Source organism: Manduca sexta, chromosome 12 (assembly GCF_014839805.1).
Source record: "Manduca sexta isolate Smith_Timp_Sample1 chromosome 12, JHU_Msex_v1.0, whole genome shotgun sequence".
NCBI classification, from domain to species: domain Eukaryota; kingdom Metazoa; phylum Arthropoda; class Insecta; order Lepidoptera; family Sphingidae; genus Manduca; species Manduca sexta.
The window spans coordinates 12,830,077-12,854,292 of NC_051126.1; the positions used below are offsets into that span (position 1 = coordinate 12,830,077).

The following is a 24,216-nucleotide window of genomic DNA, read 5'->3' on the forward strand; positions in this document are numbered from 1 at the left end:
TATTCTCTCTTTAAACTATTCTGCTCATTAACTCATCGGCGGTTGAAATGGTAATTGACTTCGACATTTTTTCCTACACTAAATTTCATACATATTTAAAACAGAACATTTTTCTATGTTTTTTTAAACTACTTAGTAAAATTTTTCGAAAAATATGTCGTTTAAGTCAGTTAGCCTCCGTCGACATGAAGTTCTTTTACGTTGCATTTATTGGGTTATCGGGAGGTACGGAGATTCAGAATTGGCCATAACTGTTTCATTGCGCATTGAATGGACTATTAGACGTAGATAACTGTCCAGTGCACGCCACAGATCCCATTTACCGTACATCCGTTATACAAAGGGTTGCCAGGGTTCAGAGGTTTTTTGGTATGACAAGGCAATCGATTTATTGGTGATAAATGCCAATATTTTGTGTTGCCGGTATCTATTCCTAGGCATTTGTTCACAAAATATTGACTCAGCAAGTTATATACCTGGTAATTAAACCTCGATAAAGCAACGCCATCCAAAATTTGGAATTACTTCGTGTGGCACTGAACTGTGGTCGTATTCTTGAAACATTGCAAGTATCATAGGTGCACGTTATAATATTCTGCTAAATTGTAAACGTAGCGAATGAATTATAATTTATTTGCTATATATAAAATACTATCTTTTGCCGGCTCCGCTCCCGTATTATTTTTCTGGGTAATTCCGGATAAATATTATCTTTTAACTTATAAGTGCTATAGCATTCAGGAGTAATAGATGTTAAAAATACTCTCTTTAATAGCTTCGTATTAAAGAAAGTATTTTTAACATCTATTAAGTAGTTCCAGAGATTAGCCCATACAAAACTGCAAACTTTTCTTCTATAGTGTTAGATTATTGTATAAAACAGCGAGAAAGCCCTGGCAAAATCGGAAATCTGGCAACACTAATTGTATACAAAGCATTATTATCCAATATTGAATCTAATTATAGAATAATGTGAGAATTAGCTGGATTAGTGTATTGTAGCATGAAACTGTTTGGTCTCGTGGCAGCGATCGGCATTGAAATACGTCTTGAGACCGATTCCGGGTCGGATAATAATTAATGGAACAATACTTACATATTTGTATAATATCAGCCCTGTATTATATACTGTATTTTAAGAGCAGCGAAATAATGGAACAATTAGAAAAACTAAAGAATGAAAAAAGCCCGGGTCCCGATAACATCCCCAACGAGGCCTTGAAAATCGGGAAATACGTACTAATAGACCACATCACAACTCTTTTCAACATCATACTGGAAAGACAAGAGATACCTAAAAACTGGGGAGAATCTCGAATTATTTTGCTATACAAAAAAGGAAGTCCTTCAGATATCAATAATTATAGACCGATTAGCCTATTGCCGTCCATGTACAAATTGTTCGCCTCGTGCTTAGGAAAACGAATAGCGCCAATCATAGAGGCAAATCAACCAGTGGAACAAGCCGGGTTCCGTCCGGGATATTCAACTATGGATCATATCCACACACTAGACCAAGTAGTGGAAAAACACCTGGAATTTAATCGTCCGCTCTACCTCGCATATATCGATTACGCGAAAGCATTCGATTCAATATCCCATGCAAGCATCTGGCAAGCACTGATACAACAAAATATACCAACCATATATATAAATATAATCAAAGACATATACGAAAAAAGTATAAGTAGAATAAAACTAGATAGACTCGGACCAACATTCTACATACGAAGAGGAGTAAAGCAAGGAGACCCGTTATCACCCAAATTATTTATATCTGTACTCCAAAACGTCATGAAGGATTTAGATTGGAATAACAAAGGGATACTAATTGGTACAGAGTGCCTAAGTAACCTGCGCTTCGCAGATGATATCATACTCTTCGCGAACACTTCAAATCAGCTGGAAAAGATGCTTGAAGAGCTAAACAGAGCCAGCCAAAGCGTTGGGTTACAACTGAATACCATGAAATCAAAAGTCGCCACAAATAGCTATCAGAGACCTATAACGGTAAACGAGGCACGCATAGAATATGTAGACGACTATATTTACCTTGGTAAGCAAATAGCTCTCAAAAACAAGACACGAAGAGGAAGTAGAACGTAGAATTAGCATTACTTGGAAGAAATATTGGGGCTTCCAAGAAATATTAAAGTCAAAACTCCCACTAAAGTTGAAAAAAAAAGGTCTTGGACTCTTGCTTGCTGCCGTGCTTATTATATGGTGCTCAAACTTGGATTTACACCAACAAAATCAAAACAAAATACGCTCTTGCCAACGTGCAATGGAGCGAAGTGTTCTAGGAATCAAGCTCAAAGACAAACAAAATAGCGATAATATAAGGAGAAAAACTAAAATAATAGACGCAGTACAACACGCTAAAAGATTAAAATGGAAATGGGCAGGGCACATTGCCCGGACTACAGACAACAGATGGACAAAACGCGTAACCACATGGACAGGCCCAAGCGGAACTAGAAGGGCAGGAAAACCCAAAGACCGCTGGGTGGACGAGATACTTAAAACTGCCGGCACAGATTGGACTCAGAAGGCAATAGATAGGAAAGTATGGAGACAGTTGGAGGAGGCCTATACCCGAGAAGGGACCACGTCTTCTTGAATATCATAACCATTTTATTTTATTTACTTTTATATTGTAAGGCATGGAAATAAAGGCTATATATATATATATATATATATATATATATATATATATATATATATATATATATATATATATATATATTATATACTGCCCCACTGCTGGCCCTCTACTATTGAGAAAGATTAAGCCTTAGTCTTCCATGCTGGACTAGTGCGGATTGGTAGACTTTAAAATTCAAAACCAGTCCGCCAATCTGGTCTAATTTGGCAAGTGTGAAGCCAATTAACGGTTGAGAAGCAAGAAATTTAAATGTAAGTTCTGTATTAATTTTCTTTAAAGTGAATTTATAAAAAATTTATTTACTTTTTGTTTTTTAACTTGCAATAAAACAAGAAAGATTATTTTCATAAAGAAATAAGGAATAACCAACCACATGGGATATTTCGAAGAACATTGTTAGCAAACAATGCCTCCGGTACGTAAACTGTATAAACACCGACTCCTGCAACAGATCAGAGTTCTGATCCGCTATTATATAACGCATGAATTTCACGTGGTTACGGAATAAGGAATTTTTACGGTTTTGTGTTCTGGAGTCATAGGTTTGTATTAATAAATCAATCTCAACGTAGGTAGGATCTCAAGTAGACATTTAATGTATTGAACTATTTAATAAACAAAGCTTAAGTTGTCACTCAAGAGCTTGTTCTCAGCTGAGTCGGCGTTGTTTAATAAACAAAACTCAGCTCTCAAAATCTGTATATTCTGTAACTTAAGATATCACTTGAGATGTTGATATCTGTTTATTAAATAGCGACGAGCTTAAGATGCTGAACTTAATTTGACAGCGTCTCAGCGGATATCGCACTTGAGAGCAAAACTGAGTTGTATCTATTAATACGACCCTAGATACTATAATTAAGTATGTAGATTTTTTATAAAATTTATTTGAAAAAAAAAATTATATGGTTAACGTAACAATCCTTTTCACTACAAACTGTACTATAGATTACCCCTCTGAAAAGAATTTGAATCGCCAATGAAGGTCTCATTAAAATCTGTTCGAAAATTACCCCGGACATACAAACAAAAAGATATTTACAAAACACATCTCTATTAAGAAATAACACGACCTAGGAAAAAGCTTTGAATATATGAAAATCAATTGTATTTATTTGTAAACAAAACTGTTGGTAGCAAATATCGTGCGGAAACCAATTTGTACGGAATACAGTCCAAGGCTCTAACCAAGCTCCATTCAATGATTAATTCAAGACGAAATCTGTATAGAGGCATTCGGGTTGTACGAATCGATTTTGAAAGGCTCTCGCAAACTAATCAAGTTTCAATAGTTCCAGATTTGGGAAATGTGTACCATAGTCCGTCAAATTCGGCAGCTGGACTGTATCAAGCACTCTTGGCGATTGCATTTGTAACATGTGACCGCAATCTATCAGTCAATACCTCGAGACGTTGTGGTATATCGACTGAGTTACAGACGATAAACTAGAAACGAAGAGGTTTATGCGTATATCATAGCTCCATTAATTATGGCAGCCCAAGATACAAGCGCAGTTTAGTTTGGGTGCCACTAGAAAATACAAGCCTCCAACTCTGTATTTGAAATAGTTAATTTAAAAAATAATAATAATAGAGGTTGCCCTAGTTAAGAGCCACTAGCAAACACTGTATGCCTCTTAGTCTGTATTTAAAATTAATAAATTAATTAAAAAAAAAAAACATAATAGAGATGCCGACAATTAGTTTCGCTCTGAAGTGCGTAGTCAGATGAGACGCTGTTAAGTTAAAGTCGGCATCTTAAGATTGTCGTTATGTAATAAACCCTTAATATCAGCTCAAATAACATTTTAAGTCATAATATGTTACGGATTTTGACAGCGAGTTTTGTTTATGTAACAGCGATTCAGCTAAGCATAACTTTTTAAATGGCATCTTGAGCTTGGATTATTAAATAATTCAATATATAATTATCAGTCTTACTTATAAAAAATTCGCAAAGCTATACGTAGTTAAAACACAAATATACTCGATCAGCTGTAAGTCAAAACCCGCCATCTTATCTCTTAATAAGGTTTAAACTAGGAACCGGTGATGTTTTTGAGAGCTACTTAAACAAATCTTGACCACCTCTTAACGCTAAAACAAGTTTATAAGTAAGACTGTAAATGTCTACTTAAGATGTTACTTAAAGATAAGATTAATTAAATTCGACCCTAGGTTTAATGGCACTTTATGACAATATAATTCTGTGACTGCCCCGGTGGCGTGCTGAGGTCTAGGATTCGATCCCGGGTCGGGCAAAGTGATATTGGTTTTTCCTACTCAGTATCAGCCCGGAGTCTGGAATTTATGCCCGATATGGCGATAGGCTCGCCCCCTATCACATCTCAGGAATACACAGGGCAAAATAAGGTACATTAGTTGCGTTTCTGCCTACCCTTCCGGGGGTAAAAGGCGTGTGTGCCCTTTTATTGAATAGCGAACATAATATTTAACAATAATTGTGTTATAGTGTACCATGGAGTGAAAATTAATACGAATATAAAAAGCCGCGCCAATATATTTTCGAGTTGCTCAATTGTATGAAATATTTATTTCATCGCTGATTTCGGTTGCAATTTTATTTGTCGATAAAAAGCAATGTGTAGACTCTTTGTATATCATTATTAAAAGTTTCTTTCATGGGGTTTATTGATTATGTATGGATATCGCCATAAGGATGGATAGAAATACTCTACCGCTATCAAAATTCCTGTGCATTCAAGTATTATCAATAGGTATATATCTCTTGCATGGGTTTCACACCTTGTGTACGGATATCGCTATCCGCACAGATAGAAATACCTACCAGCAAAATTTCTGTGCATTAAAAACTCTATAACTATAGGTATAAGTCTTTTGTTCGCACAACAGAAGATAATATTTGAAAACATTTGTCCCGTTACCGGAATCGAACCCGAAATACATCTTAGGATCTAAAGGAATAAAGGAAACCCCAAATTATCTCCCCAAAGCTCGTGTTTACATATCCAGAACAACAAAGAAATATGCAAAGAGCGGATACACTGTATACATTCGGGCTTAGAGTGTGTGCACATCGGGTTTTATAAACAAACGACGCGTTTAGTAAAAATAAACAGATCGGATTTTTAATACGTCTTGGGATGTTGTGAATACTGTATACACAACACGCCTCTATCCGCGATGGGGTAGGTAGAGGTAGATAAGACACCCACATTTCGGCGGTTTTCTGCCCATGATGTGATAGGGGGTGACCCAATCGCTATATTGGTCGCAAATTCCAGATTTCGGACTGATATTGAGCAGATGACCCAATATCACCCATTTTATATGCGGTAATCTACACATTTTATAATTAACCTGGGTGTCCTAAAATTTGTACATAAATTTAGACTTTTATTCAGATTTTTATATAGCTAGAAACCTTTAAGCAGTTAAACGCTTAGGAAGCGTTTATGACGTAAATACTTACATTCTACTGTCAATATCATAGTCCCGGGTTTGCTAAATATATATATTTTTTCGTAACATACGTACGATAAGAAAATTAAAGCCAAGGAACAACATTGTAAGTTCCAAGACGCAGTCTCTTTTAAACCTTAATCGCATTATCAGCATAACCGCTATGAACACACCTCAACACTTAGACGTACGAAGCTCTCTTTAACATATGAATAACAACCTCGTTTACCTGAAAACGTTATTGAAAATCGGCCGAGTCGATTTTACCTTTTTTATTATCGAACGTTCAGTTGTTCCGCGCTGTTGACTCACTGCGTCGACTCATTTTTATTTCTATCGAATTGAATGACGTATTTACCGAAGTGTTTTATGTTTTAAAACATCTACGCTTGAGATGACAAAGGCTGCCCGTTGACGCTGGATAATCATCGCTCGACAGCTGTATTTTTGGCAGCGAATATAATAGCCATTTTCCGATTTTTTTTATGAGTACATATATATACTTACATGTCATAAAACTTAGATATGTAAGGTTAGGGACCCTATTCCTTCTACAGGGGTATATCCGTCTTTTTGAAATAACTGGTGTTCTTATCGAAGGAAAGCATTGAAAGCCGTAGGTAAAAGAGTCAATAAATCCCCTACTTACCAATTATGATTATTACCTTTATGATTTCTGTTAATCCAAGGACTTAAGGGTAACTTGGCTTTTTTAACTCCGAAGATACCTAACAATCAAGTCAAGATTATCTTCTGCTCTGCTAGATAGTCGAACAATTATAACAAACGATAAAACTGCAATAGAATTGTATAAAACTTATATAAAAGTTTAATCGGTAAGAAATAGTCGCGAGCGCCAGCAAAGTTACAATAAATGTAACCGCATTTCCAATTCCAATAAATAACAGTCCAAACCGGCATTCGCGTCGGCTGCCGACTTACAGCTTTTACTAGGCTAGGTACTATCGATTAACAGAAATCGGTTTTATTATCGACTAATTTTTGATAAAGGCATTGACGTATATTCTATAGACACGACCGTCAATATAAACTATTTGTTCAAAATCTGAACTAAAATTGCAACCAAAACATCACTGTTATAACCTATTTATTCACTTGAACAACAAATAATTTTACTTCTTTGGCTAACATTTTTTATTCACATCCAGGTTTACACTTCGACTCGAGTTCTTATATTATGAGTGCCACTCCGTACAAAACCAAATGCTGTCAATGTTGAAATCATAGTAAAGTCAGGTGTACGGATTGCAGTACAGTTGAGTCGAACACAATCAGTGTACGGAACGTCAGATACTAGATCTGACGTAGTACATACATATCAACGGATAAAGGCTTTCGGTGGAGGAAAACATCGTGAGGAAACCTGCATACCCCAGAAGAACTCAATAAGAATTTTAAGGGTGTGTGAAGTATACCAATCCGCACTAAGCCAGCGTGGTGGACTAAGGCCTAATCCCTCTCAGTAGTAGAGGAGGCCCGTGCCCAACAGTGGGACATTATTTAATACAGGGCTGATATTATTATATTATTAATATTTAATATTAAAGGATATATGAATAAGAATCGGAATGATTTGTACTCTTCCGACAAATGTATTATAATATTAATAACTATAATTAAATGGTAAGCTGTTAATTGCTTCTGATACGAAACGGCTATGTAATAACGAATGATTGAACCGATGCAAATTATAATAATATGATAATGGGAGATAATTCAACTCCCAAAAAGGAGGAATTATTCAATTCGAAAATAGTTTCTTCTTATTTAGTAAGAGTATTGTTGTAAGTAATTGGTATATATGTTCTGAATTATTTATAAAATTAAGTAAAAAAGATATGTTATTGATACGAGTATTTATTTCAGAGTAAGTAACTAAGCAAACAACAAAACAACAACGTTCAAATATTTATAAAAATAGAACACATAAAAATATTGGCCACAACAAAGGTTACATTCTACAACAAGTATTTTATTTAGTTTCGATGGAATTTAGTATGGTAATAGTTACAGACCCAGTAAAGGACATAAACTGCTTTATATCGCGGGACTTTTATCCTGGAAAACTCCTTCACGCGGGCGAAGCCACGAGCATAAACTAGTTATAAATATATATAGGTAGCTATAAAATGAGTTATCTTATGTAATAATTGTTATGGTTTCTGTTCCCATATCCATTCATGAATACAAGTCAGGGAGATTAAACGAAATAAGTTTTAGGAAAGAAATCCGATAACAAATTCTTGTTTGTCTTCAAACACTCTTTGAGCTTCGAAAATCGATTTGTTAAATTCCGTTCGAAGACCGATTTTTTCCGACATCGACAACCCTATTAGCTGTACCGATGTAATCTTACATATCCCTAGTGAATAGAGACGGGACACATTTCTAACATCGCTTCTGTAAGGATGATCGCGCACTGCGATTATAAAATCGTCTCAAATAGAAACAGACTGTAGGCGACGAGGCGCTACATATTAGCAAACGTTGGTAATATGTTGTATCAAAGATAATGGATAAGGTATCAAAATTAATATAAAACATTAATTAAATACCCAAGGCAATTTGGTATAATTTAATAATAGGATTTTTGTTGCTCGACTTAGGATAGGAACTTAAGATCTGCCAGTGCCTAGGCAAGCAAGCGATCACACTGTCAAAACTAGATACAGTGGATACTTACATTTTTCTGATAGAAGGATATATTTTATATCCGCCCGGATAGCAGCCACCGTACACAAGGTGCTAAATACTCGCCATAATGGCCCACGTAAATTTGTTACGTTCAGGGTCAGCCTGGGCATATCAAGTTCCAACAAGCCGGTATAATTGTATCGACTGTCGAGGAGTAATCATCTCTCGTCAGTCGACTTTCTATTGGATCCCATTCTACTTACCATCAGGAGCAGTGGGTTACGTACCCGTGCCCAACTAAAAAAAAAGTGCATCTTGCCTTACCTATTTCGTGCCTTAGCCTCCTATGACGTTGCAAGAATAAAAAAATACTTTAACATACTACAGTGTTACTTAAATGTGAGCGTATAAATACAATATACCGGTGCAACAATTCAGTTTTCGCTTTGGAACGCTGTTGTTCTAAACACGAAATTCTTATTTGAAAATAGAAGGCGTTATGAAACACATGTTCTCGTAAATATATTTTTTATATTTTCTTAATACTTTCAAAGGAGTTTTTAGTAAGTAACATTGAAATAAGTTCGTAGTTGGTGCGTAGAATTTTTTAATAAAATTCATAGAATATGAAGAGAGAATGATATACGTTTTTTGTGGATATAATTTTTTGTAAGAATTATTTTGACGTATATTATATATATATATATATATATATATATATATATATATATATATATATATATATATATATATATATATATATATATATCGATGTTTTGTTATAATATCACAATAACAAATAATGTCTTGATTATATTTTCCTCCTATACAATCATAAATACTAACATAAGTCATAAATTGAATTGCCAAAACAAAATCGCCCACTCGTACACCACACTTACCAAACAAACCTCACATTAAACAAAAAATAATCTCACATCTATTGAAGCGTAATGCACCAATTGCGAAGCGTCTCTTGCCGTTTTTACCTTCCAAAGTGGTGTAAAATCGTTCTGGGACGACAAACTACAGAGTTGTAATTGCAACGGCGCAGTGGAGTGCGACATCGGTAATTGCTTCGCGGGGGACAGTGACAGTTCCCTGATGAATGGAGCCAGTGGAAAATTGAGCCGGAAAAAGCTAGACATCGTGCTAAATTAAAATTGTAGCTAACGCGACTTCTTGCGCAATGTCGATTCGAATTTCTTTATGGGGTTTGAGATTTGTGATTCTTGTATGCTGAATCTTTTGGTTATATATGATGTCAAAATGATTAAACAATGAAATTAGTATAGTGCGAGTGATCTAAATTAGGACTGTCAAAAAGATTGCATATAGCTACGAATAGAAGTTACTTAATTGTTAATTATCATTATTCACTATAACCTGCTAATTTCTAACTAATAAGTAAGTAAAGATTCATCGGTCGTAAAACTGAGATAACCTGCCATTATAATAGAATAAGAGTAGGTAGAAGTATAAGAGATCTAAATACGTATATCATGGAAGCGATCGTTATTCCTTCTCAAATAATTCAATGGAACGCGACAAAAATTCAAAAGTCGCGTCATGTCAAACAAATATGGCGCGCGAACGTTCCAAATATGATTTCAAACATAACAGTTGAAATAAAGTGAGAATTTTTCCAACGAAAAAACATAGAATCCGCTTTAAGCCGTCAGTTAGTTATAAAGTTTATTTTCGAAGCGCGTTCCGATATATATCATAAAACTGATCCCGTGTACAAATCTATACAATATTTATGTTTTGTTGTATCGTTTTACGTTGAAATATACGTTGACGCGAAACAATAGATTTGTTCTTTGTATGAAGATAGATTTTTGGAACTAACTAGTATTCGGAATTCCAACGACATACATTTTATTTGGCGCCGTATGTGAAAGTCCTTTTGAGTAAGTATATAAATTTTGTGATTTTATAGTTTTTCTAAAATCCCACTATACGAAAAGCAACAGAAATAAACTTTATATCGTTTTTTTGAGATAATAGCAGACTAGATGGAATGATCAAGTCTTATTTAATGAACCACATTGAATTATTTATCTTCTTCTTTCAAGTGCCTCTTCATTGTCGAAGGTTGGCCGTCAGCTTCTTGTATTCCTCCTTATTAGCCAGGCGAAAGGTGTTCAGCGGAGATGACACCAGTCCAGTCCTGGACTCTTTAGCCACCATTTTTTTCTTCGCCTAGAACATCCCTTCCTCTCTACCTTACCCATCCTTATTAACTGTAGAAGCTAGAATCTTTCGTGCCTTAGCATATGGCCGAGAATTGTTTATCAGGCGATCAAACGAACCCATATTTATAGACCATAGACAAAGACGTAAAGAAATAAAAAGAATAATAAATTCGTTCGTTTCCGAAGAGGGTCCTCATGCCATTATGTTCCGAGGTTGAAGATGAAATATTCGCTAACAAAATTACTTCCGCGAGAGTAGACACGTTTATCGGATTGTAGTGCGACTTGTTGGCTACAGTTAGCTATAAAATATGTGTACGCTTTAAGTATGAAGTAGGAAGTGGTTATAAAGACTAGACTGCAAGGTACCGGCACATACATGTATAACACGTAGTATCGTTTATAACAACTATCGCATACAGCGTCCAGATTTTAGAGTTAATGTCGTTTTAACTGGTTTTAACTGTAGTAGATTTTTTAATTTTGTTTTGTAATACAGGAAAGCCTTTGTTGTTTACTTTTCTGAATATATAAAATTGCTGCGGGCAATGCTGGTGATTTGTAAGTTTTAAATTTGTTTAACTTTTGTGATTGACTGTACAATAAATTGAAGAATTCTTATGGCATATTCATTACGATTTAGTAAAAGTTTATTTTGTAGGTTGCGAATTTGGTTTGGATTGTTATAAGACAATTATAACTTATTTAAACATAGCATGACATTTGCCATATAAAAGGTAAACAGAGCTTATAATATGACCACTATAAGTAGTTGATACATTTATTGCGATATATTAACTAATCGAACAAAAATCAAATCCCAATTTTCCAAAAAAAACTTTACAAAACGTTTCATAAGGAAAAGAAAGAAGGAAGAAAGAAAGGAATTATTTATTTGTAACAAGCAACATTACAAAAATAAACAATATATTAAAATATATATTAATAAATTTCTTATATTTACGCCGATTTGATTTTTATATTTTAATTTTCTGTCTATGTTTAATTAATAATCCGCCATAAAATCTAAATATAATAAAAAAAAAACAATCAAAGACGGTATGATAATTTTTTCATATCTCTTTGCATTTAAACTCATCGATCCTAAACTAAAATGTCTCAAGCCATGCATCAAGTTATTATTACGTAAATCATAATTTAAGTCTTGTGTATACATCGTAAAATTATCGGCCTGATGATTAATACCAACACGTTCAGTGTCAGTCTGCCAGATGGCGTTGTGGAGTATGGACGTGCACGCACGTGCCTGGATCTGCTTACTAATAGCATTTCTTAGCTACAGATGGGTAAGCATTCTGTTAATTAATAGTGTTCGATTTTTAAAATATACCTTCTTTACATTACCATAGACAAGGTAACCTATCCTGGGCGTGAATACTGACTATACTTGTTAGCTAAAGAAGGGCAAAAATTTTGTCAATTAAATAGTGTTCGATTTTTAAATTCTTTTATACATTACCATAGACAAGATAGTTTAAATCAGTTAACATAATGTTTGTTTTTGATAACACAAATATAGAGCAAATGCAAAGCATATGTACAGTATAGAGTTAGACTGTAGTTATATAGGTATGTACAATATAACTGGTTATTGTAATTGATTAAAGGCGACGTACACACTTTAGTAAAAGATTAATTCATTACTTGGGGACCTAAAATACAAAAATAGATAGCAATTGGTTATTAAGTGGTCTTACTAGGTTCAATACAATATTTTGGTGAATTTCTAACGCCGAGAAACTGGAAAACATAGAAATACGAGGTTATTTAATTTAAAACAGACTAGAATTCATTTTTCTGAGATTGTAACATAAAACTACAAATTGGCCAGGTTTGGCCTGCATTCAATTCCCAAACTACTTGAATCAGATTATAAACTATTTAACATTACTAAAACCAGTAAGTATATAGGCCCTACATACTGGTTTCAATAAAAAAGATTTTTCCAAATCAGTTAATAGACTGAGTTCTGAGTAACAACCATATTATATTATATCGAAATGAAAATCTTATCCTTTTTTGAGTTGGTAAAAAGTAAAGACCTTTATATTTTTAAACCGTGGGGCCATAATTGAACGACTTGGTATGAATCTAAATACAAGCAACAGCATAATTTCGACATAACATAGGTACTACTAATTTCTGTTATATTATTTATTTTTATTTACTTATTTTTTACATACAACTATTTTACAGGTAATATAGAATAGTGACTATATTTTTTATTATTACTTGTTATTATATAAGCGGCCGTTGTGAATTTTTTACATATATGTATATATATTTATGTGCATGTATATATAAATCTTACAATATAATTCAATTTGGCGGTGTTATCACTAACGGTGACTTCTTGTTGATAACCTTTACAAAGTTTAAGATCAAATGCGATACATAAAACGCATTGCTTGCTTTATAAGGAAGAGTTGCGAAATAACGGAAAAAAAATATAAAGTATCAAAACTGAAACCGCAATGGAAGCAAGAAAGACTATAAACTACATTTTCCGTACTGTTTGTGATCTATATAATAATAATAATATCAGTCCTGTATTACATACTATCCCACTGCTGGGCACGGGCCTCCTCTACTACTGAGGAAATAGACCTTAGTCTACCACGCTGTAGTGCGGATTGGTAGACTTCACACACCCTCAAAATTCCTGTAGCGAACTTCTCAGGTATGCAGGTTTTATTACGATGTTTTTTCTTCTTTTTTAAAGCCAGCAGTCATTCACAAAGAATACACAAATCATTTTAGAAAAGACAGACATATGTCGTCGGTTTTAAACCTGCAGACAAGACAGACAGTCGGCACAATTATGCCGACCTGTTGGAACCGGATATACACATGCTGATCCCGGAACTCGACACACTTACTTGGTAATTATGTTTATGTTTCTTACTTCTAGTTTGATTTGCAATGTTACAGGTCCAATGTGCAGAATTATCATTCCTATTGAATGATGGCAATCGGATACCGGCTGTCGCTTTAGGCACCAGTTTGGGACATCAGCCAGATGTGAGTACATGTAATATTTCCGACAACTAAATTACTTAAAAAGCAAGTACCTCGTCTGAGACTTCTTGTAAAAAGATGCCACACTACCCAGAAATTTCGGTAAGCCACAATGCGGTGTATCCTTGAATCTATGCTATTACACACGAAAATCGCTACCCAGTTCCTTTTATTGAAATAATAAAAAAATTGCTAGTACGTCTATATTGCAACCACGAATATCTCCTCGCTTGTCAATATTACAATACCAAAAACCAGACAAGTCTCGCAAAACATAACATCTACAAAATATTGTTGAATACTGCAGGGCACGAGGATACTCTCAGTCAACCATTCGCTGGCGGAGGCGGTACAATGGGCATTGGAGGCTGGGTACAAGCACATAGACACAGCAGCCTTGTACCGGACGGAGGCGGAGGTCGGGAGGGGCGTGCGGATGTACATCGACAACAACGGCCGCAGATCAGACGTTTATGTTACTACTAAAGTAAGTTGTTTGAGCGAAGCTAGGACAACTATGGACATGATAATTTATGATATATTTATGGGAAATAATAATACTTATTTTATACTAAAAATAATAATAATGGGTATAATAATATATATGAGCCCTGTATTATATATTATCCCACTGTTGGGCACGGGCCTCCTCTACTACTGAGAGGGATTAGACCTTAGTCCACCACGCTGTAGTGCGGATTGGTAGACTTCACACACCTTCGAAATTCCTATAATGATTGGTAATGACTGTGATAATTAAGTGGAGATAAACTAAGTACTTGAGAGTGGAACAGACTGCCGAGACGAATGTTCGCAGCTATAAAACCCAAGAGCACTAAACTTCACATATCCTCAAAATTCTTATAGAGAACTTCTAAGGTGTCCAGGTTTTCTCACGATGTTTTCCCTCACCGTTAAAGAAAACGATAATTTACAAAGAATACACATATATAATTTAGAAAAGTCAGAGGTGTGTGCCCTTCCTTTTTGAATATGCGGACATTCGTCTTAGCAGTCCAGGTTACTCCCAACAAGGCTATCGCCGCTAAAATTAAATCAACATTGACGTATAATTAAAAAAAATTATAAAATATTTTAAAACACCTTAATTTTCAGCTTTGGAACGACGCCCACGACAGGGAAGAAGTGTTGCCAGCATTGAGGAAATCTCTAGAGGAGCTGCAGATGGATTACGTAGATCTGTATTTAATGCACTATCCAATGGCGTATCATGTAAGTAAGATATTTCTAGATTTTTTGATTAATTAACATGATAAATATTGTTAAATTCAGTTAGTATAAAATAGTAATATGTTATGTAAGTAGTATGCAACTTTACACCCTGAATCAAAAGTGATCTAGAAGCCACTTTAATTCTAATAGAGTATGAAAATCGGTCGTTTAAAAATCGGAGTTCACATTATAAGGTTAAGGCGTTGCCCCGGTGAAACGGCGCGATGTGGTAACTGTATTTTTCTATTAGAAATAAAAAAAAAGAATTAGACATCATTTTTCTACAATATGTTATCTTTATTTTGGTAGTTATTTTTCTTTATAATGTAGAAATTGTTTTGTTAATTTCAATTAAAATATCACTAAAATTGATTCCCTGCGTCTCCTCATAAAGTAAACATGATTTTAATTTTTGACCAACACCATTAGATAGATTATTTCTTGTATATTACCGCCCGTATATCATACGTTATTAAAGTATGGAAATAATGCTTAACGCATTTTCCTCGGGGTCTTAAGTTGCTGTATAATAACACCTATTCGATCGAACTGTCACTTACACAAAACCGGTCTAAGTTCTGAATAGTCACTATCAGAAACCCACACAAAATTTGTTCGCCAACTCAAGCCTCCTAACATTCCACCACGACATTTTAATAGAATTAATTTGATATTCCGTTTCGAAAGTAAACAAACCTTGAAAGAAACTTTACCTGCTATGTGTACCTGGAGTTTTGTAACACAATCAAAGCTCGATTATACATTCCTAGAAATATGCATATTCAATCTGTTCTGATATTGTAATTGGGAATTGGTTTGTACGCCAACGATATTCAAAAAGTATAGATTTGCCATTAGCACACGTAGTCTGGAGACATTTTTTGGATACAGACCCCGCAGTCCACACCGGGGCAAAACAGCGAATGGGATACTAGATTCTTCTAGCTTAGCGACTGCAGGGCCCTGGAGGAAAGTGGGAAGGGATAGTTGGGAAGGAAGTGTGGGATGGATAAGGAACTACGATACTAGATTCCCCCGGCTTAGCGACTGCACAGCCCTGGAGGAAAGTGGGAAGGGATAGTTGGGAAGGGAGTGTGGGATGGATAAGGAACTACGATACTAGATTCCCCAAGCTTATGGCCGCGACAAATGTTCCCGCGTGCATGGGCGTGCAGTCGGTGTGGAGTGCACAAGAATTGCCTCAGAGGTGGAGTCTGGAGACTTGACCCCCAGAAGCAATCCTTCTGTTAACGAATACATGGTTTCTTTAAAATAAACGAAATATTCTGCCGATACCTCTTGCTGTGGAGAATGTTGTAAATGCCTATTATGGGTGTACATATCAGATTATATAGTGTGTTATGACAACTCTGTCATAAGATATAAGAAATTGTAATTAGTGAGTAATTAATATGTATGCTGTTGGAATTTCTTTAAATAAATAAGTAAAATCCTTCAGTCATCGGTCTTCACACTAAATGCACATGGAACATTTGCTATCGTTCTAGGCATAATTAAGTGTGTATATTTTTTGATTTAAACTTTATATTGAGGTCTACAAATACTCGTAAGTATTTAATATTTGTTCAAAATTGAGTGAAATACATATTCCTAGTAAAAAGACGAATCTAACATGTTTTTTCTTCTCCGTATTAAATTTTATCTAGAAACTTCCTTTTCCTCTGTAGCGGCAATGAGTACTTGCTACTACTATGTAGGCAGAGGCGCAAGCAGAATAGCAGGTTAAAAATTGTATTACATTTAAGCTGATCAATATCCATTATTTCTATTTTTATCTTATACTTTCGCTATTATTTCTTTTCAATATTTGAAACTCCCTTGCTGATAAAATTCGTCAAAAATTCTTTTAAAAGTAAAGTTAAATTTAAAAATTCTCCAACTTAGTGCAAAATACTTTCCAACTATTGAATTTCTGCTTATTGATATTTAAACTCGTGTAAACGTTTGTTAGAGTTTAATGGGTTTTAGATGAATTTAATAAAAGTTCTGGATTAGTATGATATAGAATAGCTTTTACCCTGGAAAGTGCATAGTGGGACAATTAATAACCAACATAACACATATCACGCCTTTATCCACGCCAGGGTAGCAGAGGTTCAATCATCAACCCACTTCTCGATAAATGCGTTCCAACCCATGATGTAATATAAGGAATGAGCCTACCTATCGGGTACAAATTCCAGACTCCGGATTGATATTAAGAAAAAACGTATAATTCATTTCGGTATTACGTGTATTTTGTAGGGGAGGAGGGGAGAGTCAGGTCTTTCTGGCAGGCAAGCGCTAGTTATAAACACACCTATTTTAGAATTCTTTCAAAATGAATAAAGAACAGCAGCGACAATTACTATTCAAAGTCTTTCCATCTGTTAATAAATTTTTACATATTTGTAATCTACCTTAGGTGATAAATCTTATTCATGACATTTACTGAGCATTTTATTTACATAGGACTGGTCAGTGTTATTATCAGTAAACTAATTATTTATTCCGTTAGCGAGTATGTTTACTGATTCTAATCTTAATGGTCTAGTTGAAATAACATTTATAAAGAAAATTTAAATACGATTAATGCGAATCAGATATGTTAGTAAGAATATATATTATTAAACAAAACCTCATTATATTTATTAAGTACTAGCTTCCGCCCGCAGCTTCGCCCGCGTGGATTTCGGGTTTCAAAAATGGAGAAGGTGCTCAATTTGTCGGGATGTTTTTTTAATTTATGGTGGTATGCAGGTGGTCCGATTGTCCGGTCAGGGTCTGATGATGGAATCCTGGTGAAATCGAAGGAACTTTTAACCATTAAGGTTGCACACGAAATGACGGAAGCTTAAAAAATGGAGTAACTTCTCCCGTTTTCCCAACATTTTCCATCACTGCTATGCTCCTATTAATTGTAGCGTGATGAAAAGTATACTATAACCAGCTCAGGAGTATAAAAAATAATTGTACCAAGTTAAGTTACTATAGTATAGTATTATACTTATAATAAATCTGTAGAGAGGTCAATTCTGTACATGAAATATATTTCCAAAATAACTGGGGGTGATTAGGGATCGATACTGATGCCAAAAATGCAATTAGTAAAATTTTTGTCTGTCTGTCTGTATAACCGTTATAGACACAAAAACTACTCGACGGATTTTAACTTAACTTGGTACAATTATTTTTTATACTCCTGAGCTGGTTATAGTATACTTTTCATCACGCTACAATTAATAGGAGCATAGCAGTGATGGAAAATGTTGGGAAAACGGGAGAAGTTACTCCATTTTTTAAGCTTCCGTCATTTCGTGTGCAACCTTAATGGTTAAAAGTTCCTTCGATTTCACCAGGATCCCATCATCAGACCCTGACCGGACAATCGGACCACCTGCATACCACCATATAATAAATCTGTAGAGAGGTCATATGCAAAAGTAGCTCAAAAATTGTCCATAACGAAAACATGCATTTTAAAGTAAAACAAAAGAAATAATATCGTGAAGCCAACCAAATAACTAATGATATATTAAATTTTGTGACTGTTCAATTTAGTCGGGTCCGCGATATCACTTTTGTTGAGTTTCAGAACGCGACATTACATTATTATATTCTGTGCTCCAACGCACACTGCTTTGATGTTAGGAACACACCTACATTGCTTAGACAACAGTGAACTTTATACAATAGCAATAAAGCTCAAATTGACTCTACGTATTAGTTAGAAAACGTTTGTATGGGAAATAGAAAAATGCTGTTTTGAGGATTTTCCCGGCAATTATTCGATTTTTTCTCACCTTTTAAACCTTTCCTAGACCTCCACGAATAATTCAAGACCAAGATAAGATAAATCCGTTCAGCCGTTCTCGAGTTTTAGCGAGACTAACGAACAGCAATTCATTTTTATATATATATATATAGATTAAAAGTTTTTCAAAGTAGTTATAGACTGTCTTCAAAAACGTAAAAAATAATTAGTATAGACGATATTTTACCTCACAATTCTACATTTCTTCCACTAAAAGACTACACGTAGAGACGCCAGCGAAACTAGTATAAAACATCCATTATATCTTACAATATTTCATCAGAAAGACGGTAGCATCAGTTCCACCGATTACCTTACAACGTGGGCTGCCATGGAAGAGGCAAAAGATCTGAATCTCACCAGGTCGATCGGAGTGTCGAACTTCAACCTCACGCAAATGGAACGGCTGTGGAACAACTGCAGGATCAAACCTGCCGTCCTGCAAATCGAGGTACGAGACTATACTTTTTTTTCTAAGAAGTTGGGGAGGTTGGAACACTTATTTTGAACCAAATTCAAAAAAGGAAGAGGTTCTCAATTCGACTGTATTTTTTTATGTTTGTTACTTCAGAACTTTTGACTGGGTGAACCAGTTTGATTCTTTTTTATTTGAAAACTGGTGCTTCTCATGTGGTCTCATATAAATCTCATTGTTGTTGAACCCTTGAGTTCGGAGATACATCAGAAAAGTCTTATAAAATGATGTCGTCAACGTATACTGATTTTTACAGACGGCTGTAAAATTGGTAACCAGTATATAGGTAATGTTATTTTTTTCATTACGATATATTGTTTTCATTGACGTATTGCACCTATGGCATGGGATAAGCACTAAGATACCAAGACCAATATAGTTTGCTCGGAGGCTAATGGTTTGTAACATGTTATCTATGACAAGGCTGATTGGGGCTTCTAAACATGAAATTCATGTGACGTCATTATTGTATGCTATTTACAATGAACGAATCGCTTCGATCTTTTTAAAAAATTGAACCAATCAGAACAAAATATTTTTGACGTTTTTACAAATGACTTATTGTGATTGGTTAGAATCGGATTAAAGTTTGAGATTGGGATCGTTTATTGAAAACAGCTGTAAGTGATGTAAAAATACGGTTTTCTACCTTTCTGTCAACATACATATTATAGTAGTGGTAGGTGTTTCGTATGTGAGAGTCCGCCAGGGTAGGTGCCATCGCAATATCTATTTGCCGGCAAGCAGCAGCGTATAGTCACTGTTGTGTTCCAGTTTGAAGGACATTGTAGCCAGTGTAACTACTGAACATAATGAGACTTAACATCTCATATCTCAGGATGATGAGCGCAGTGGAATTCTCAAAGAATACTTTGTAATTCAAGGATGGTGTTTCTACTGTTTATAGCCGGTTGTATCGCTTATCATCAGGCGAACGGCATACTCGTCATTCAAAGCAATAAAAAAGATATATATAGTTCACCCTTCGCCACTGTTATAAACATAAAACCGAGTTTCGTGAAAAAGAGAAGCTATTTGCTCGTAATTTATGCACATTAGCGGTTAAGTATAACGGTTAATTCGCATACTTACAATGCAACCGCTTGCGTGGGTTAGCAGACCGCATTGATCGGTACGCTTCAGTTTTTTGCCGGCATTGGAATGCTTTTGAACTCTCAATTTCTATTTAAAGGTATGTCGATGGCACTACAGCGTTTAAAAAGTTTGAGGTCGTTTTACTGATATTTTACCTGAACCGTTTAACTTTTTTCATTTTCGCGTGTAGAGTTTTTATACGAATATACGTATCTGACATATTTGTTAGTTCTGTAATTGGCATTTTGAATCTAAGGCGCCGCGCAAATGTTCTCAAATGCTCATCAAAATCAATATTTAGATATGTATACATATTATAAAGCAAAGTCCCCCTTTCTATCTGTCTATATGTTATCAATTTTCTTAAAATCTACTGATCATATTTTTATGACATTTGGTATGGAGATAGTTTAAGACCCTGGCAAGGTTATAGGCTACTTTCTACCCTATGAAAATATATATTTATCCCGGAAAACTCTTTCACGCGGGCGAAACTGCGAGCAAAACCTAGTCATACAATAAAACAGTCGCTGCAATAGTTTATTCGTCAATGGCTGCTATAATTCAGTTCCCCAGTTTATCAATTTAATTGCAGCATATGCCAATTTCATGATAACAATATGTCGTTTCCATATAGGAAAGACTTAGCTTAGCTTGATCCTTCACAATCTTCCGCAGGTGAATCCAACAATAACTCAGGACGAGCTGGTCCAATGGTGCAAGGAACACGGAGTGGTGGTCACAGCGTACACTCCATTCGGGGCCATCCTGGGACGCAAGAGTGACGCGCCGCCTCCCAGAGCTGACCACCCACTGCTGAAGAGACTCGCTGACAAATACCACAAGACTGTTGCCCAGATACTGATTAGATATCTGGTACGTCAATATAGAGTAAACGTTTCGACAAAACTAGATTTGAAAGAAAGAAAAAAGGTTTATTACTGCACATCAACAGTATAACGTGCTCATGCTAACAAAAGAAGAACAAAAACATAAAACTATAAAAATAAATTATTCTTTTGTGCCAACAATGGAAAGCCTCATTCAGCTTCTTGCTGCTGTAACAGTCTGATACCGCAGCGATGATTTTCAACGAGGCACCCTAGGTGACGTACGACGTATTTGCATATAATATGTCGTATGGCGTACGTTAAATGAAGGTTTTATAAGAACTGAGTCTTCTAATCCACTCATAGATAGCTACAGTATTGCCTGATCTCTTCGGTCTTCCCAAGTTGCCGTCTCACAGGACTATGAGAGTGCAGGAACAGAGAATGCACATGTGTATTGCGCACACACTTGTGCACTATAATATTCTTTGCATACTTGGTTTATCTCCGTTGAGATTTGTCTCCGTGGCCGAAATTCGGTTAAGAAGAATCAATTGCGAGAATGAGGATTGACATAAGGAGATTTTTCTCAATTTGTTAAATTTTGTGTAACCATTTCTAATCTTATAGTCATTGTCGTTATTATAATAGATATACTTTACCAGATAATCGATCCGTAGCAGCATGTTACGCTTTTAACGATCTTTGTTAATGCGCACGTGATAATGGAATGAACTCTCTGCATCGGTGTTTCACGAGCGCTAGGACCTGTCCTTTAAATGACGCTTAAAAAGAATGCCTGGTAGGGAACGGCTTGGTTGTGCACGTGGACGGCGAACTGATCCATGATCCTTTGATCCATGGACGGCGTATACTGCTTACCATTAGGGGAAGCGTATGCTCATTTGTCTACTAAGGCATTAAAATTACTAAAATAATATCTAACTGGTTTAACTGTACTAACTTCACCAGTTAATGGTATTTAGAATTTTATGTTTGACTTGACTTTCAGTTGGATCGTGAGATAGTTGCAATACCGAGGTCTACGAACAAGGGACGTATCCGAGAGAACATAGACGTGCTCGACTTCCAACTCACAGCCGAGGAAGTATCAGATCTGTCTCAATTCAACATCAATTACAGGCTTAGGACGCCCGCCAAATGGTACCCGCATCCAGAGTTCCCGTTCGAGAAAAAGAACCTCACCGATGAACAAATAAAGTTTATTATCGAACACAGCAGAGAGGATTGAGATTTGGACGTGCTAGAAAATTAAATTAAGCAGGTTTTGAGAGCGGCCAAATTAGTTACTGATAGGACGTTTAATGATTTAGTAATTTAATAAATATGACTACAATTTGATTGCTTTTGCACTACGACTTATACCAAAAAGTTCTGATTTTGTTATATTTTCCGTATTATTAATGTGTGCGATGTTCTACGGCATACGTATTCCTTATCTATATTACGTCCATTCAGAGTGTGAAGGAGCAATTAGACCGCCAGAACTGTATCATCCAAGAGATTGAACATATCTTTCTGCCTACTATTTTTGTACTAGTTTTACATTAAATCCTGTACCATTTACTATAAAATTTTGTACAGTAATAAATAAAGGATCAACAAATGATTATATATATTAACATAATTAAGTATTGTTATTCCATAAATTCCTACCGGTCGCAATAACCAAACTGTCATTAACAAAATGGTGATTGTCTAACTCATCAAATGTTAAACGGGAATTTATTTTATATCTTTTGATAAAGAGGGCTTACCTTTCCCAATAATTAAATAGCCTCACCTTTTGAAACTCAAAGGAGTTATTTGCCTTTTTAATCTCTTTAGATTATGTAATTGGTTTCTTTTGATCGCTAGTATAAAGGAAACTTCGCTTTTATCTTTTATCCAATGCTCTCAGGTCGACGGTGGATTTCAGCTATTTCAGGTCGGTGTAATCACTTTTAGGTTCAGTTTAGCTTGAACCTAAACTTTAAATATAATTTGTTGCCATGTAATCAAAATAATATGTGAAATGACGGCTGTTGATGGAAACACGATTGTACGTGACAAAAATTGCAATAGTACGCATGACAAACCAAGTTTGATTTGGTACGTTGTATAAAACAAATGATTGAAAATGTGTTGACCTCACTTCCACTACAACTCCTGTAAGCCAGGATCAGCAGTGGCACGCATTTTATGACACCGAGCAGTGAAGCTCGGCGAGTCTCAGGGCAAACCAATCTGTCTTCATCCCGCAATTAAATTAATCACATAGTAAGATAGGGAGGAAGTATTAATTGTCCACTTCCCTTCATAGCAAAGCGGGAGGCAAAATAATGAACTAAGAAGGCATGTGATTGAAAATATGTTAGTATAGACATGCTGCTTCGAAGCATAAAATAAAATACAGAAAAGATTGTTCATAAATTTGTTTTAGTTTTCATAATAGAGCAGCTTCCTGATTTCAACCCCCTTTGAGGGAATCAGTTGACAGCTTGGGAATGGAGCTGTGGATTAGTTTCACAGCCCATATACGTCACTAGACCAAAGAGGCAAAAATTAAAAGGATTTATAAAAAAATCAGATTAAACGGTGCAATAAAATAACAATTCCCACAATTTAGTGATGATAAAACACATAAAACGAACACAATGGATGTTGTTTACAATAGGAATCCTTTCGTTTGGGAACAAAGGATTGTAACCAATTGTCGAAAACAGGAAGTGGGTTCGCGTACTATAATGTATGCAAATTATTAGAAA

The 24,216-nt window shown here is 35.3% G+C and overlaps 1 protein-coding gene across 1 annotated transcript; it reads left to right on the forward strand.

Moving 5' to 3' along the window:
- Positions 1–12,174: 12,174 nt before the first annotated feature.
- LOC115452156 (aldo-keto reductase AKR2E4) lies at positions 12,175–23,096 on the forward strand. The gene is made up of 7 exons (XM_030180619.2): positions 12,175–12,269; positions 13,915–14,004; positions 14,309–14,488; positions 15,118–15,234; positions 19,332–19,499; positions 21,297–21,494; positions 22,461–23,096. Exons 1-7 carry the CDS (start codon positions 12,195–12,197, stop codon positions 22,698–22,700), a joined length of 1,068 nt encoding a protein of 355 aa, XP_030036479.2. The 5' UTR covers positions 12,175–12,194; the 3' UTR covers positions 22,701–23,096.
- The last annotated feature ends 1,120 nt before the right edge of the window (positions 23,097–24,216 follow it).

Bases quoted from the DNA above. Each gene is read 5' to 3' on its own strand.
- LOC115452156 (XM_030180619.2), top strand. From the start codon at position 12,195: ATGGCGTTGTGGAGTATGGACGTGCACGCACGTGCCTGGATCTGCTTA. The intron at 15,235-19,331 runs GTAAGTAAGATA...ATATTTCATCAG, and splicing joins ACTATCCAATGGCGTATCAT to AAAGACGGTAGCATCAGTTC. The intron at 21,495-22,460 runs GTACGTCAATAT...CTTGACTTTCAG, and splicing joins AGATACTGATTAGATATCTG to TTGGATCGTGAGATAGTTGC.